Here is a 16,468-nt window from a genome sequence, read left to right as displayed (position 1 = left end):
GTTCATAAATATTTTTATATGGAATTTATATGAGAGCTTTCCTTTGAACGGTCGCAAGGATTTCATTGTTTGAGGTATATTCAACACCGTCTTCGCAAAAAATATATTTTGGCATTCCCTAATTATTTGGGTTACCATTATGTATTAGATAAAAAGTTGTTTTCGTAAAATCGGCCTTTGGCCTTGCGCAAGGATTATATCTTCTGGTGTATTCCCAACATTTTTATAGCATATTTTATTTTTTGAGCTTTATTTCCGTTTCACAATTTCTTCTTTGGAATTTGTTAGGAACCAAATGTGGCGATTATTCATGTTATTTATTGGTTATCTGAACGCTAAATGGAATCTTACTAAACTTTAAAAAATCAATTTCTAAAATTAACATTTAGACTCAATATTTATTTAAAAATTACCTTCTTCAAACGATGAGACATTATATTGTTTATTTCAGATCATAATTTGCAGTCCTTTTGAACTTTTCAATGTTAATAAATCTTTAAAACGTTTATATTTAGAGTATATTTTATACATTTTAAGAGCATATTTTTCGTTTTTTACTGCATATTTTATTCGCTTAAAACACTTTTTAGAACATATTTTTGGTTTCCCTGATCATAACTTTTAAAGCCATTAAAATTAACATGATATTTGAAATTTCTAAAATATATTAATAAAACAACAATATCAATTTAAATAAAAAACTTATTTATTTACAATTCAAATTAGTTTTTCGTTTCATTTTTTTCAACTATTTTCTTAGTAAATACATATTTATACAACTGAATGCTGCACTTGGGGTATTTGTTTAAATTCTATACTATCTTTTGTTTGTTAATTTTTCTTTATTAGTAAAATGACAGTCCTTTTGTAGTGATATTTCTATTTAGATCGTTTAATTTTGTTCTTAATAAATATATAGAATTTAAATTTTCTAAACATCTTTTTGTTTATAATTTGGTGTTGATGGAATGATTTAATAATTTTACAAATAATAAAAGAACAATTAATAAATGGACTTAAAATGTTAACTGTTCGTTTATTTTACTGTTTTGTTTTTCTTGTTAAATACTACTTTGTGTATGTGTAATAAGAATGAACAGTTTTATAATAATTAATATAATTTTAAAATCAACACTAAAAGAATATAATAAAGAACTTAGTTCTCAATTGTACAGTTTGTTTTCTAAATAATAAAATTAAAAACTTGGGCAAAGAAATTATCCTTAAAATTTATAAGTAGTAGATTTAAACAAATTGCTAATGTTTTTAAAGTAGTAGTAGCGGTATGGGTACAAAAAAATTCCAGTCAAAACTGTTATTATTAATGTTGAGAGAAATCATTTGCAAAACAGGCTTTCTTGTTTTAAATATTCTATTTTAAATATTGTACATACATATAAATAAAAATAAAAAAGTTTATCACACATAATCCAATTGTATATAGATTTGTTTAACGCCTATCGATTCGAAAATCATACGTGTATGTGAAACAACATATTTAGGGTCAATATTACGTGATACTTCTAGTTTAATAGCACCCACAAAGACATCCGAACACAGAGTCCAAAAGTGAGGCTCTTGTACTGCATACACACCGGCCAAACCGGTGACTTTTTGATAGCACTGAGGTAGTAAACGATCTAAACTGACCGGTTGTCTTTGCATTAATACATAAATTGATTCTTTGATGAGACTCAAGACGGACAGAACAATTAGGACAGAGATGAAAATGGAACAGATTGGATCGGCTATCATCCAGCCGAATAAATGCATGAGAACAGCAGAAATAATAACGCCAACAGAGCCGAGTGTATCGGCTAAAATGTGCAGGAAGACTCCGCGCATAATTTGTGAATTGCTACCGCCAACGTCATCATTGTGCGAGTGACCGCCGTGTGAGTGACCGTGTCCTGTAATGAATAAGGGGGATAGGGAAATTGATAAAGTTTATTTATAATAAATAAAATGAAATAAAATTTAGTTTTTAGAGCCGTTTATTTATAACTGAACAAGAAATGATTTAGAACTGAATTAAGAATTAATTAGAACTGAACTAGAACTGAACTAGAACTGTACTAGAACTGAACTAGAACTGAAATAGAACTGAACTAGAACTGAACTAGAACTGAGCTAGAACTGAACTAGAACTGAACTAGAACTGAACTAGAACTGAACTAGAACTGAACTAGAACTGAACTAGAACTGAACTAGAACTGAACTAGAACTGAACTAGAACTGAACTAGAACTGAACTAGAACTGAACTAGAACTGAACTAGAACTGAACTAGAACTGAACTAGAACTGAACTAGAACTGAACTAGAACTGAGCTAGAACTGAACTAGAACTGAACTAGAACTGAACTAAAACTGAACTAGAACTGAACTAGAACTGAACTAGAACTGAACTAGAACTGAACTAGAACTGAACTAGAACTGAACTAGAACTGAACTAGAACTGAGCTAGAACTGAACTAGAACTGAACTAGAACTGAACTTGAACTGAATTAGGACTGAACTAGAATTGAACTAGAACTAAACTAAACCTGAACTAGAACTGAACTAGTACTGAAATAGAACTGAACTAAAACTGAACTAGAACTCAAATAGAACTGAAATAGAACAGAACTAAAAATGAACTAGAACTGAACTAGAATTGAACTAGAACTGAACTAGAACTGAACTAGAACTGAACTAGAACTGAACTAGAACTGAACTAGAACTGAACTAGAACTGAACTAGAACGGAACTAGAACTGATCTAGAAACAAGAAAAAATATATATTTCATTATTGATAATAAATAGAAGATTTTCAATTTTGTATATTAAATACAGAGAATTATCGGTTGTGGGGAACTACCACTAATCAAATTTTACACAATAAAAGTGAGTTTACTTACCATCATCCAATAAGATAGCTTGATGACTATTCGAGTCTAAATGATTGTTGGAATGTGAATGTCCACTGGCACCACCATGTGAATGACCATGTCCACCGCCTCCACCATGCGAATGACCATGACCACCACCGCCATGTGAGTGACCATGTCCACCATGATTAAAGGCATAAATTCCCACAAGATTTACCAGCAAACCCAATACTGAGACCACAAATAGTCTTTCATGCTTCACCTCCGGAGGTTCTATAAGACGTTCAACACCCTCCGACAATATAAAGAAAGCCACAAATATTAAGAAAAGACTATTAACAAAACCGGCCAATACCTCAGCTCTCACATAACCATATGAGAATCGTTCATTAGCTTTCCATTTTGTAATAACTGATGCTGCCAAACCAGCCAAGAGACCGGTACAATCAAAGAACATATGAAATGAGTCTGATATAAGACCTAAAAAAGGGGGGGAGAAATAAAATATAAAATTACTGCAAAATTCTTTAACAAGCATTTTTATGTCTATTGTAATCTAATTTAAGTTTATCTTATCTATCACAGCATTTTCACACATTTGTACATACCCAAACTGTTGGTCCATATACCATAGAATAGTTCCACAAAGGCAAAACTTAAATTTAAAATTAGAAAAAGAAATAAGTTTCTCGAATTCTTATCCGAGAAAATTAATCTTTTCCAACTATTTAAAGTATCCTTGATACGGTACATACAATTGCTTCGATCACGATGCGTAAGCGGCAACATTTTATTTTAATAGCTAAAATTAAAGAAAAGGTAAAAATATAAATTTCCAATTGCCTACGTGGTGTTTATTATGATTTACTTACATACGTTTTGTTACTTTTATTTGGTTTAAGATTTTGCTAAGAACCTTATGTTTTTAATGGAATTATGTTGATTTTTGGCTATTTTTGTGGTAAATTTTAGTTTTCAAGGTTTTAATAGCCTTGCTGTACTTGTTTTCTTTTAAAAATTCAACATTTTTGTTTAAATTATTATCGAAAATTTAATATTTTTCGTAAAAAAAATAAATTTTCATGCGGGAATTTATTTTTTTGTGGTTGTTTCTGACGTTTGTTGTTGATGTGACAATACAAAGAAGAGAATGAAGAGATTAATTAAAGGCAAAGTGGCCAGATTAGCTTAATGCTGGGATTAATGATGCCAGATTAAGTTTAAATTTAAGGCAATAACTGAAAGCACAAATCAGTGATGGAAAAGTGTAATTAAACAATTTTTTAAAGTTTTCGAGCAAAAAATTAAAAAAAGTTATACATACTTAATTTTTAAATAATTTTTTTTATTATACTATTAATTTACTACTATTGGCCTATGAAGGCTTTTATATTACTTTTTCTGAATAAATAAATAAAAGTTGAAAAACTAAATATATACCGATAGTTTTTATTTTTTTGATTTTGCTTACTATGAAATTCGCTTTTTTAATATAAAAATCGAATAATTTTTTTAGTGAAACTCTTATATATTAATATTTTTTGAGATAATTTCTATAAATTTGAATAAAAATATTAAAGTATATAATGTGTTCCTCCATTTTTTTCATTTTAGTTCATTTATATATTCAATCATTTCGAAAAACCAAAGATGGAAATTTATTTTTTAATTATTTTTATCGGGTTTTAATTGAGCTGTTTTTATCAAAAACTAGTTAAATGAATTTTTAAATTAAAAAGTAATTAACATACATTTTAATTGAAATTTTATTAAAAACTAACTATTTCCATCTCGGTGATTACAAATTCGTAACATTTTGCTTGATTTTATTTGTTGTAGCACACCCTGTTCAATCTATCAGCAATAAGGAGAACTGTCAAATCATTATAAAAACAAAGAATGAATGGATCAAAACAAAAACCTCAACACATTAGTTTACTCAGATTGAATTATTTAAAAATAGAATTTTTGTGAGAGTTTTCACCGCTCAACTTATTAAAAAAACATTTTATTTTCAACACACATTGCAAGAACAACGAGATTTTTTAGTGCAAGAAAATTACCAAAAAATTCATTTTCATTTCATAATACACAAAAGTTCTATACTGATCGTGGGGGATCGAGAAAATTCGTCGCAGACAAATACACAAAAAAGGTATAAATACAATTTGTTTAAGAAAAATTTTGTTAATTTAAACATAAACGTGACTCATAGAAGATAATTTGTAAAATTGGTCAAAAAATTTAATTAAATTCGCAGTTTTATTTAATAATTTTTAGTAAATAAATGAAAATGACAACAACAAATGCAACAGATGAGTCGGGGGCAGAGGCCCTAACCTATAAAGATAAAGGTAATGAAGCTTTTAAGCAGGGCAAATGGCAAGAGGCCATTGAATCATACACAATGGCTATCAAAAAAGGCGATAAACACAAGGAGTTGCCCGTATTCTATAAAAATCGTGCTGCTGCTTATTTAAAATTGGAAGATTTCACTGCTGCCTTAAAGGATTGCAATGAATCTTTAAAATTGACACCTAAAGATCCCAAGGCCTTGTTCCGCCGCGCTCAGGCCTATGAAGGTCTAAAGAAATACGAAGAATCCTATAAAGATGCCACCGATTTGTTTAAGGAAGATCCAAATAATCAGGCGGTACAGCCCATGCTAAAGCGTTTGCATTTAATTGTACAAGAAAGAGCCGCCAAAAATGCCCAAACTTCTACAAAAGTAAAACAAATGATGGACTTATGTTTTGATATAGCCACCCCCTCGGAAAAGAGGCGTTCGGCTTCCAATAATCTATTGGTTTTGGCTAAAGATGAAGTAGGAGCTGATCTATTGTTCAAAGCAGGCTGCATTAGCAAAATTGCTTCCATTACTAAAATTGAAAAGGATGCTGATATTTATGTAAACCTGGTTAGAGTGGTAGCTGAACTTTGCAATCATTCAGTGCCACGTACTAAGGCTGTGCTCACCGAATTGGGTGTACCATGGTTTATGCATGTTTTGGATCACAGACACGAGGAACGTGTCTCTGCTGCCCAATACTGTTTGCAGACAATAATCAATGCTCTGTCGGGCATGGAAATTAAACCCGATAGCAAACCCAATAAGGATATGTGCAAAGAAAATTATAAAGAAATCGATACTTTACTCTCCTGTTTACTGTACAGTATTACTGATCGCACTATCTCGGGTCCGGCACGTGATGCTGTTATGGAATTGTTGACAAGAAATGTTCATTACACTGCCCTGGAATGGGCTGAACGTTTGGTAGAACTTAGAGGTCTTTATCGTTTACTGGATGTGTGTTCTGAACTAGAGGAATATAAATATGAAAGTGCTATGGAGATTACTCCATCTTCACGTACCATTGCTTCAGTTTGCTTGGCCCGTGTTTATGAGAATATGTACTATGATCAGGCTAAGGAACGTTTTCAGGAGCAAATTGATGAGTATATTAAGGATAAATTGTTGTCACCTGATTTGGAGTCGAAAGTGAGAGTGACTGTGACCATAACCTCGTTGTTGCTGGGACCTTTGGATGTGGGCAATCAAATTATCGCTAGAGAGGGTAAGTGAAAGTAAATAAGTTCAAGAACATATTTACAAATTTGTTTTTCTGTTCTACTGCTGTTAGTTAAAGTTCTGGTTCAGTTTTAGTTCTGTTCTAGTTCAGTTCTAGTTCAGTTCTAGTTCAGTTCTTCTAGTTCAGTTCTAGTTCAGTTCTAGTTCAGTTCTAGTTCAGTTCTAGTTCAGTTCTTGTTCAGTTCTAGTTCAGTTCTTGTTCAGTTCTAGTTCTAGTTCAGATCTAGTTCAGTTCTAGTTCAGTTCTAGTTCAGTTCTAGTTCAGTTCTAGTTCAGTTCTAGTTCAGTTCTAGTTCAGTTCTAGTTCATTTCTAGTTCAGTTCTAGTTCAGTTCTAGTTCAGTTCTAGTTCAGTTCTAGTTCAGTTCTAGTTCAGTTCTAGTTCAGTTCTAGTTCAGTTCTAGTTCAGTTCTAGTTCAGTTCTAGTTCAGTTCTAGTTCAGTTCTAGTTCAGTTCTAGTTCAGTTCTAGTTAAGTTCTAGTTCAGTTCTAGTTCAGTTCTAGTTCAGTTCTAGTTCAGTTCTAGTTCAGTTCTAGTTCAGTTCTAGTCTAGTTCTAGTTCTGTTCTGTTCTAGTTCTGTTCTAGTTCAGTTCTAGTTCTGTTCTAGTTCTGTTCTAGTTCTGTTCTAGTTCAGTTCTAGTTCAGTTCTAGTACAGTTCTAGTTCAGTTCTAGTTCAGTTCTAGTTCAGTTCTAGTTCAGTTCTAGTTCAGTTCTAGTTCTAGTTCAGTTCTAGTTCAGTTCTAGTTCAGTTCTAGTTCAGTTCTAGTTTAGTTCTAGTTTAGTTTTAGTTCAGTTCTAGTTCAGTTCTAGTTCAGTTCTAGTTCAGTTCTAGTTCAGTTCTAGTTCAGTTCTAGTTTAGTTCTAGTTCAGTTCTAGTTCAGTTCTAGTTCTAGTTCAGTTCTGGTTCAGTTCTAGTTTAGTTCTAGTTCAGTTGTAATTCAGTTCTAGTTCAGTTCTAGTTCAGTTCTAGTTCAGTTCTAGTTCAGTTCTAGTTCAGTTCTAGTTCAGTTCTAGTTCAGTTCTAGTTCAGTTCTAGTTCAGTTATAGTTCAGTTCTAGTTCAGTTCTAGTTCAGTTCTAGTTCAGTTCTAGTTCAGTTCTAGTTCAGTTCTAGTTTAGTTCTAGTTCAGTTCTAGTTCAGTTCTTGTTCAGTTCTAGTTCAGTTCTAGTTCAGTTTTAGTTCAGTTCTAGTTCAGTTCTAGTTCAGTTCTAGTTCAGTTCTAGTTCAGTTATAGGTCAGTTCTAGTCCAGTTATAGTTTAGTTCTAGTTCAGTTTTAGTTCAGTTCTAGTTTAGTTCTAGTTCAGTTTTAGTTCAGTTCTAGTTTAGTTCTAGTTCAGTTCTAGTTCAGTTCTAGTTCAGTTCTAGTTCAGTTCTAGTTCAGTTCTAGTTCAGTTCTAGTTCAGTTCTAATTCAGTTCTAATTCAGTTCTAATTCAGTTCTAATTCAGTTCTAGTTCAGTTCTAGTTCAGTTCAGTTCAGTTCAGTTCAGTTCAGTTCTAGTTCAGTTCTAGTTCAGTTCAGTTCTAGTTCAGTTCTAGTTCAGTTCTAGTTCAGTTCTAGTTCAGTTCTAGTTCAGTTCTAGTTCAGTTCTAGTTCAGTTCTAGTTCAGTTCTAGTTCAGTTCTAGTTCAGTTCTAGTTCAGTTCTAGTTCAGTTCTAGTTCTAGTTCAGTTCTAGTTCAGTTCTAGTTCAGTTCTAGTTCAGTTCTAGTTCAGTTCTAGTTCAGTTCTAGTTCAGTTCTAGTTCAGTTCTAGTTCAGTTCTAGTTCAGTTCTAGTTCAGTTCTAGTTCAGTTCTAGTTCAGTTCTAGTTCAGTTCTAGTTCAGTTCTAGTTCAGTTCTAGTTCAGTTCTAGTTCAGTTCTAGTTCAGTTCTAGTTCAGTTCTAGTTCAGTTCTAGTTCAGTTCTAGTTCAGTTCTAGTTCAGTTCTAGTTCAGTTCTAGTTCAGTTCTAGTTCAGTTCTAGTTCAGTTCTAGTTCAGTTCTAGTTCAGTTCTAGTTCAGTTCTAGTTCAGTTCTAGTTCAGTTCTAGTTCAGTTCTAGTTCAGTTCTAGTTCAGTTCTAGTTCAGTTCTAGTTCAGTTCTAGTTCAGTTCTAGTTCAGTTCTAGTTCAGTTCTAGTTCAGTTCTAGTTCAGTTCTAGTTCAGTTCTAGTTCTAGTTCAGTTCTAGTTCAGTTCTAGTTCAGTTCTAGTTCAGTTCTAGTTCAGTTCTAGTTCAGTTCAGTTACATTTGCCATTTTTCCACATTATTCATTAATATTTTCTGATTCCAAATATGCAATAATCGATTAATATTAATTTGATATCTGAAAAATATTATCTACATTTCAATTTGTAAATCCTTTTAATTTTTCTTTAACTAAGATAATAATTTACAAATTCATATTCATAATTATGTGTGCTTGCAAATTGATTAATTTTCTTTTTCGTTTATTCGTTCATATTATAAATGATTGCAGGTATTCTACAAATGATTTTGGCCATGGCTACAACTGATGATGTGCTGCAGCAAAAAGTAGCTTGTGAATGTATTTATGCTGCCTCCTCGAAGAAAGATAAAGCTAAAGCTTTATGTGCTGGTGGCGTTGATATTCTCAAGAAACTCTATCATTCAAAGGATGATGGTATACGTGTGCGTGCTCTGGTAGGTCTTTGCAAATTAGGCAGTTATGGTGGTCAAGATGCAGCGATTAGACCATTTGCTGATGGTGCCACTTTAAAATTAGCCGAAGCCTGTCGCCGTTTCTTAATTAAGCCAGGCAAGGATAAAGACATACGCAAATGGGCAGCCGATGGTTTGGCATATCTAACATTGGATGCTGAGGTGAAAGAGAAATTAATTGATGATAAAGCAGCTATACATGCGCTCATTGATTTGGCGCGCACTGGTGATCAATCATGTTTGTATGGTGTAGTAACCACTTTTGTTAATTTATGCAATGCTTATGAGAAACAAGAAATAGTACCCGAAATGGTGGAACTGGCCAAATTTGCCAAGGTTCATATACCCGAAGAACATGAATTGGATGATCCAGATTTTGTGCAGAAACGTATAGTGGTGTTGGTTAATGAGGGCATTACAACTGCTTTGGTGGCATTGTCGAAAACGGAAAGTGACAACTCTAAGGAACTAATAGCCAGAGTTTTAAATGCCGTCTGCAGTTTGCAGGAGTTGAGAGGCAAGGTGGTGCAAGATGGTGGTGTTAAGTGTCTTTTGAAATTGGCTTTGGAGTGCACTGATAAGGGTAAACGACATGCTTGTCAGGCTTTGGCCCGTATTGGTATTACCATCAATCCCGAAGTGGCCTTTGCAGGACAACGAAGTCTTGATGTTATCAGACCTTTACTAAATTTATTGGCCCAAGAATGCACCGCTTTGGAAAACTTTGAATCCCTTATGGCCCTAACCAATCTGGCAGCCATGAATGAAAATGTACGTCAGCGCATTATCAAAGAACAGGGTATTTCCAAAATCGAATTCTATCTAATGGAAGATCATTTACTTTTAACACGTGCCTCTGCCCAATGTTTGTGCAATATGATCATGTCCGAGGATGTGGTTAAAATGTTTGAGGGCGAAAATGATCGTGTCAAATTCATGGCTCTACTCTGCGAAGAAGAAGATGAGGATACGGCTAAAGCCTGTGCTGGTGCCTTGGCTATGTTGACTTCAGTGTCGAAAAAGTGTTGTGGCAAAATCTTTGATGTTCAATCTTGGCTAGAAATTTTACATGTTTTAATAGCCAATCCCAGTCCCGAAGTACAACATCGTGGTGTTGTTGTTATATTGAATTTAATTAACTCTTGTGAAGAATATGCCAAACGTTTGTTTGAAACGGATATTATGGAATTGTTAAGTGGTCTATCGCAATTACCCGATGATACACGCGCTAAGGCTCGTGAGGTGGCATTGCAGTGTCTTAAAGCAGCTGAAAATTATAAACTTATAGCTAAATCGGAAGATGCTGTAGCTGCTGCCGAATCTGCTACCATTGAGGAAATAAAAGAATAATGGCTATTATTAAAAATTTATTTTTTTATTCATTTTAACGAATTTTATAAATTTATGAAAAGTTTTTTATGCAATTCATTTTTAAAATATTTATTTTAACTAACATGTTTTCATTAAAAAGTTTATTTTTGTTTGCTCTTAAAAGGCAAGAATTTTTCGTTTTACGAAAAATCTTCACCTAATTTTTTTTTCAAATATTCATTTAATTTATGACTTACTTAATAATGAAAAGTATTTTTTATGTGTTTTTTATAAATAAATTATTAAAAAAATTATGTATATTTGTACAGTTTTTATTAATCTTAAAATTTGATAGAAATGACCTTCTTCTTATAGACCAGTACGCAGACTAATAGACAGACTTGTTATAGATTAGTCGATAGACCAGCCCATAGACACAAGTCCATTGAATGGACATTAGGCTAGTTCATAGAATAGATAATAGTCTAGTCCATAGACTAGTCAATAGAGTTGTCAATAAAATAGTCCATAGATTATTTAATAGTCTAGTCCATAGACTTGTCCAGAGATAAGTCAATAGACTAGCCCATAGACAAGTCAATAGCCTACTCCATAGAGTAGTCAATAGACTAGAGGATATACTAGCCTATATAGTATTCAATAGACTAGTCCATAGACTAGTCAATAAAATAATTCTTAGATTAATTAATAGACTAGTCTTCAGACTTAGACTAGTCCATATATTAGATAATAGACTAGTCTATAGACTAGTCAATAAATTTGTGCCTAGACTAGTCCATAGACAAGTTAATAGTCTAGTCAATAGTGTAGTCCATAGACTAGAGAATATACTAGTATATAGTTATATAGACTAGTCCATAGAGTAGTCAGATGCCTAGTCCATGGAGTATTCATAGACTAGTTAATAGATTAGTCTATAGACAAGTCAACAGACTACTCCATAGAGTAGTCAATAGACTACTCATTATAGTAGTCAGTAGACTGATCCATAGATTATTCAATGGACTAGTACATACACTAGTAAATAGACTAGTCTATAAACAAGTCAATAGACTGAATACTCTATGGAGTAGAGTATTCAATAAATTGACTAAAAGTAGTCAATAGTCTAGTCCATAGCGTAGTCAATAGACTATTCCATAGAGTATTCAAGAGACTAGTCCATGGAGTAGTCAACAGACTAGTCTATAGACTACAGTATTCAATAGACTAGTCCATAGATTAGTCAATAAAATAATCGATAGATTAATTAATAGACTAGTCCATAGACTAGTTAATAGACTAATTCATAGATTAGTCAATAAACTAGACTAGTCTATAGACTAGTCCATAAACTAGTCAATAGACTAGTCCATAGACTAGTCAATAGGCTAGTGCGTAGACTAGTCAATAGACTAGAGCGTAGACTAGTCAATAGACTAGTGCGTAGAGTAGTCCATAGACTAGTGCGTAGAGTAGTCCATAGACAAGTCAATAGTCTAGTCAATAGGCTAGTCCATAGAGTAGTCAATAGACTAGTCCATAGAGTAGTCAATAGACTAGTCTATAGAGTAGTCAATAGACTAGTCATCAGACTAGTCTATAGGCTACAGTATTCAATAGACTAGTCCATAGATTAGTCAATAAAATAATCGATAGATTAATTAATAGACTAGTCCATAGATTAATTAATAGACTAGTCCATAGACTAGTTCATAGATTAGTCAATAAAATAATCCCTAGATTATATAGTAAATTAGTCTATAGATTAGTCCATAGACTAGTCAATAGACTAGTGCGTAGACTAGTCCATATACACCATATAGACTTGTCCATAGATAAGTTAATGTACTAGTCCATAGTCTAGTTAATAGACTAGTCCATATATTAGTCAATGATATAGTCCACAGATTAGTTAGACTAGACTTGTCCATAGATAAGTAAATAGACTAGTCCATAAAGTGGTCAATAAACTATTTCATAGAATAGTCAATAGACTAGCCCATAGACAAGTCAATAGCCTACTCCATAGAGTAGTCAATAGACTAGAGGATATACTAGCCTATATAGTATTCAATAGACTAGTCCATAGACTAGTCAATAAAATAATTCTTAGATTAATTAATAGACTAGTCTTCAGACTTAGACTAGTCCATATATTAGATAATAGACTAGTCTATAGACTAGTCAATAAATTTGTGCCTAGACTAGTCCATAGACAAGTTAATAGTCTAGTCAATAGTGTAGTCCATAGACTAGAGAATATACTAGTATATAGTTATATAGACTAGTCCATAGAGTAGTCAGATGCCTAGTCCATGGAGTATTCATAGACTAGTTAATAGATTAGTCTATAGACAAGTCAACAGACTACTCCATAGAGTAGTCAATAGACTACTCATTATAGTAGTCAGTAGACTGATCCATAGATTATTCAATGGACTAGTACATACACTAGTAAATAGACTAGTCTATAAACAAGTCAATAGACTGAATACTCTATGGAGTAGAGTATTCAATAAATTGACTAAAAGTAGTCAATAGTCTAGTCCATAGCGTAGTCAATAGACTATTCCATAGAGTATTCAAGAGACTAGTCCATGGAGTAGTCAACAGACTAGTCTATAGACTACAGTATTCAATAGACTAGTCCATAGATTAGTCAATAAAATAATCGATAGATTAATTAATAGACTAGTCCATAGACTAGTTAATAGACTAATTCATAGATTAGTCAATAAACTAGACTAGTCTATAGACTAGTCCATAAACTAGTCAATAGACTAGTCCATAGACTAGTCAATAGGCTAGTGCGTAGACTAGTCAATAGACTAGAGCGTAGACTAGTCAATAGACTAGTGCGTAGAGTAGTCCATAGACAAGTCAATAGTCTAGTCAATAGGCTAGTCCATAGAGTAGTCAATAGACTAGTCCATAGAGTAGTCAATAGACTAGTCTATAGAGTAGTCAATAGACTAGTCATCAGACTAGTCTATAGGCTACAGTATTCAATAGACTAGTCCATAGATTAGTCAATAAAATAATCGATAGATTAATTAATAGACTAGTCCATAGATTAATTAATAGACTAGTCCATAGACTAGTTCATAGATTAGTCAATAAAATAATCCCTAGATTATATAGTAAATTAGTCTATAGATTAGTCCATAGACTAGTCAATAGACTAGTGCGTAGACTAGTCCATATACACCATATAGACTTGTCCATAGATAAGTTAATGTACTAGTCCATAGTCTAGTTAATAGACTAGTCCATATATTAGTCAATGATATAGTCCACAGATTAGTTAGACTAGACTTGTCCATAGATAAGTAAATAGACTAGTCCATAAAGTGGTCAATAAACTATTTCATAGAATAGTCAATAGACTAGTCCATAGACTAGCCCATAGACTAGTCAATAGACTAGAGTCTATAGAGTATTCTATAGACTAGAGTCTATAGAGTATTCTATAGACTAGAGTCTATAGAGTATTCTATAGACTAGAGTCTATAGAGTATTCTATAGACTAGAGTCTATAGAGTATTCTATAGACTAGAATCTATAGAGTATTCTATAGACTAGAGTCTATAGAGTATTCTATAGACTAGAGTCTATAGACTAGAGTCTATAGAGTATTCTATAGACTAGAGTCTATAGAGTATTCTATAGACTAGAGTCTATAGAGTATTCTATAGACTAGAGTCTATAGAGTATTCTATAGACTAGAGTCTATAGAGTATTCTGTAGACTAGAGTCTATAGAGTATTCTATAGACTAGAGTCTATAGAGTATTCTATAGACTAGAGTCTATAGAGTATTCTATAGACTAGAGTCTATAGAGTATTCTATAGACTAGAGTCTATAGACTAGTCCATAGATCAGTCAATAGTCTATAGACAAATTAATAGACTATTCCATAGAGTAGTCAATAGACTGTTCGTCGATTGCTTAGTCAATAAATTCGTTCATAGACTAGTCAATAGAATAGTCCATAGACTTGTCAATACAATTGTCGAATGTTTTAAACTGATTAGTTTAATACTTGGAGAATTATTATTTTTTAAATATTTTAATTAATAAAAAAAAACTTAAAAGAAATAATAACAAATTAAATTTATAAATTACTTAAACACAATTTAATCTAAATATCCCTCTCTTAACAAAATTGGCAACAAATTGCGAATATCTTCAATGAATTTCGGTTCACGATACATCATGGTTATTAAATCGGGGTTTGTGAACAATTTAGCAGCATCAGTGTCTTTCAAATCCTCCATGGGTTTAGCCAAAAATCCAACAACCATGGGTAATATAGTGGACATTATGAAGAGAGCTACAATAAAAAATTGAATATTTATATTTTTTTTAATTTAATTTTTTTAAAAGAACTTACTAAAATGCCTATATTTAATGCTGGACATTTGGAATTCCGAAAACAAGGGCATTTCACCTTGATAGTTAATTTTTTCCAAAGTTTTCGTAAATCCCATAAAATAATAGTACATTAACTCATTGCGTTTCAGACGCAAATCCGAGTCCAAAATCATGAATTGTGAATATAACATATCAATATTGGCCGGGGCAAAGCAGCTAAATTGAAAATCCACCATTATTAAATCTTCCAAGTGGGTTTTCTTATTGAATTTAAACATTAGATTTTTCATATGAAAATCGCCATGATTTAAAACGAATATGTCACCGCGTCCATTATTTAGTTTATAAGCATCATATAGTTCTTTACAGGCTTCTTTTATTTTGGGTTTCATTAATTTAACCTTTTCGAAGTAGGGTTCAAATTCTTCATGACATGAGAGTAAATCAATGAAATTATTAATACCACCTATTAAGAGGTCATTGATCATTTGACTGCCCATAGTAAAAGCACCATTTCGATGTTGTGTGACAATTTTGTGATCTTCACTTTTACCCAACATATAGCTGACGGCATGTAATTTGGCAATCTTACGATAAACCGCCTTAACTTCATCCTCGGTAAGATAACGACCGCGTACTATACTGTAACCCGATTCACAAAGATCTTCTAGGATAATAACCTTATAGGGTTCCAAAGAATGATATATAATTCTGGAATGTAATTAAAAAAGAAAATAGTAATATTTTAAATGAAAATTTTTATTATAATCAGTTTAATTTTTTTTTAATTTCAATTAGTTTTAGATCTAGATAAGCTTTTTCTCGTTTATCATTAGTTAAGAGAAAAAGCTCTCTCTCTCCCGTTTTCAAAATAACTTACTCTGCTGATAATTTCGTTGGTTCTCCACAATCAGCTAAAATTTTCTCAATTTTTGGCAAAGTTTTTGTATACATGGCAATTTCAGTCTCAAATGCCTTTGAGTCCATTATCAGATCACGTTTGTGTCCCTCTTCCAAGGGCAATGTTTTAATAATTAAGGATTTTTCCAAAGTACTGCCGGACTTATCAAATCTATAGGACACTTTGCATCTGAACATAATGCTAGCATAATGATCACCCTTCATACTTGCGGGACTCATGTCATATTTAATGACCTAAAAAAAATTAAATTTTAAATTTCAAGACCTTTTAGTATAAATCACACTTGATTACCTCCACAAATTCATTGTTTTCATATTGAACTAAAACTTTTTCTAGAAAATCTTGATTAATCCAGGAAGGAGGTGACAGTTCATCGTCATTATAAAGACTCATTTTGTAGAAATTTGGCAAATTTCCCAACCGTTTAGTTTAAGTTCAAAATAATAACAAACTTCCGTATAGAACTTATAAGACCTTTTTATAATATTTTGAATTATCGTGTTAATCAAGAAACTTTTTTTAATAGATTTGCCAATTTTAAAGATAAGATAAATTCGATTTTGAATAAAAATAGTGTTTGTTAAAAAGGGACAGAGGGAAAAAGCTATTCTTGCTATAGTATAAATAACATTTTTAGCTTTAGTTATCACAAATTAGGGCTCTGAGATATCTAAACAACAATCCAGATTTAACAGTTTATAATTTTATAATCGATATGATCAAAACCCCCTCTGATATATAGT

At 32.2% G+C, this 16,468-nt stretch overlaps 3 protein-coding genes across 5 annotated transcripts; 1 reads left to right on the top strand and 2 right to left on the bottom strand.

The window, feature by feature from the left end:
* Positions 1 to 822: 822 nt before the first annotated feature.
* On the bottom strand, positions 823 to 4,041 carry LOC119611390 (zinc transporter 7). 2 transcript variants are annotated; one of them, XM_037966954.1, is made up of 4 exons: positions 3,740 to 4,041; positions 3,476 to 3,669; positions 2,898 to 3,347; positions 823 to 1,910 (listed from the first exon to the last, which is right to left on the bottom strand). In XM_037966954.1, the coding sequence occupies exons 2-4, from the start codon at positions 3,654 to 3,656 to the stop codon at positions 1,420 to 1,422; spliced, it is 1,122 nt and encodes a 373-aa protein (XP_037822882.1). In that variant the 5' UTR covers positions 3,657 to 3,669; positions 3,740 to 4,041; the 3' UTR covers positions 823 to 1,419. The 2 variants fall into 2 exon arrangements, with proteins under 2 accessions (XP_037822882.1, XP_037822883.1); XM_037966955.1 differs by having other exon boundaries at positions 3,744 to 4,016.
* A 717-nt stretch (positions 4,042 to 4,758) lies between these two features.
* LOC119611392 (protein unc-45 homolog B) lies at positions 4,759 to 10,744 on the top strand. 2 transcript variants are annotated; one of them, XM_037966957.1, is made up of 3 exons: positions 4,759 to 5,022; positions 5,148 to 6,442; positions 8,913 to 10,744. In XM_037966957.1, the coding sequence occupies exons 2-3, from the start codon at positions 5,155 to 5,157 to the stop codon at positions 10,463 to 10,465; spliced, it is 2,841 nt and encodes a 946-aa protein (XP_037822885.1). In that variant the 5' UTR covers positions 4,759 to 5,022; positions 5,148 to 5,154; the 3' UTR covers positions 10,466 to 10,744. The 2 variants fall into 2 exon arrangements, with proteins under 2 accessions (XP_037822885.1, XP_037822887.1); XM_037966959.1 differs by having other exon boundaries at positions 5,128 to 6,442.
* Positions 10,745 to 14,469: 3,725 nt separating this feature from the next.
* On the bottom strand, positions 14,470 to 16,118 carry LOC119611396. The gene is made up of 4 exons (XM_037966962.1): positions 16,017 to 16,118; positions 15,684 to 15,958; positions 14,823 to 15,514; positions 14,470 to 14,762 (listed from the first exon to the last, which is right to left on the bottom strand). The coding sequence occupies exons 1-4, from the start codon at positions 16,116 to 16,118 to the stop codon at positions 14,566 to 14,568; spliced, it is 1,266 nt and encodes a 421-aa protein (XP_037822890.1). The 3' UTR covers positions 14,470 to 14,565.
* Positions 16,119 to 16,468: the final 350 nt, after the last annotated feature.

This window comes from Lucilia sericata, unplaced genomic scaffold, assembly GCF_015586225.1.
Source record: "Lucilia sericata isolate MDLA Ls3-8-SP2 unplaced genomic scaffold, ASM1558622v1 Contig001442F_arrow, whole genome shotgun sequence".
Classification (NCBI taxonomy): Eukaryota; Metazoa; Arthropoda; class Insecta; order Diptera; family Calliphoridae; genus Lucilia; species Lucilia sericata.
Note: the sequence above shows the minus strand (reverse complement) of the source record. Positions and strands in the feature narration are given on the sequence as shown.

Bases quoted from the DNA above. Each gene is read 5' to 3' on its own strand.
- LOC119611390 (XM_037966954.1), bottom strand. From the start codon at position 3,656: ATGTTGCCGCTTACGCATCGTGATCGAAGCAATTGTATGTACCGTATC. The intron at 3,348-3,475 runs GTATGTACAAAT...CCCCTTTTTTAG, and splicing joins TATATGGACCAACAGTTTGG to GTCTTATATCAGACTCATTT. The intron at 1,911-2,897 runs GTAAGTAAACTC...TATTCATTACAG, and splicing joins AGCTATCTTATTGGATGATG to GACACGGTCACTCACACGGC.
- LOC119611396 (XM_037966962.1), bottom strand. From the start codon at position 16,118: ATGAGTCTTTATAATGACGATGAACTGTCACCTCCTTCCTGGATTAAT. The intron at 15,959-16,016 runs GTAATCAAGTGT...AATTTTTTTTAG, and splicing joins AAAACAATGAATTTGTGGAG to GTCATTAAATATGACATGAG. The intron at 14,763-14,822 runs GTAAGTTCTTTT...TTTTTATTGTAG, and splicing joins CATTAAATATAGGCATTTTA to CTCTCTTCATAATGTCCACT.
- LOC119611392 (XM_037966957.1), top strand. From the start codon at position 5,155: ATGAAAATGACAACAACAAATGCAACAGATGAGTCGGGGGCAGAGGCC. The intron at 6,443-8,912 runs GTAAGTGAAAGT...AAATGATTGCAG, and splicing joins TCAAATTATCGCTAGAGAGG to GTATTCTACAAATGATTTTG.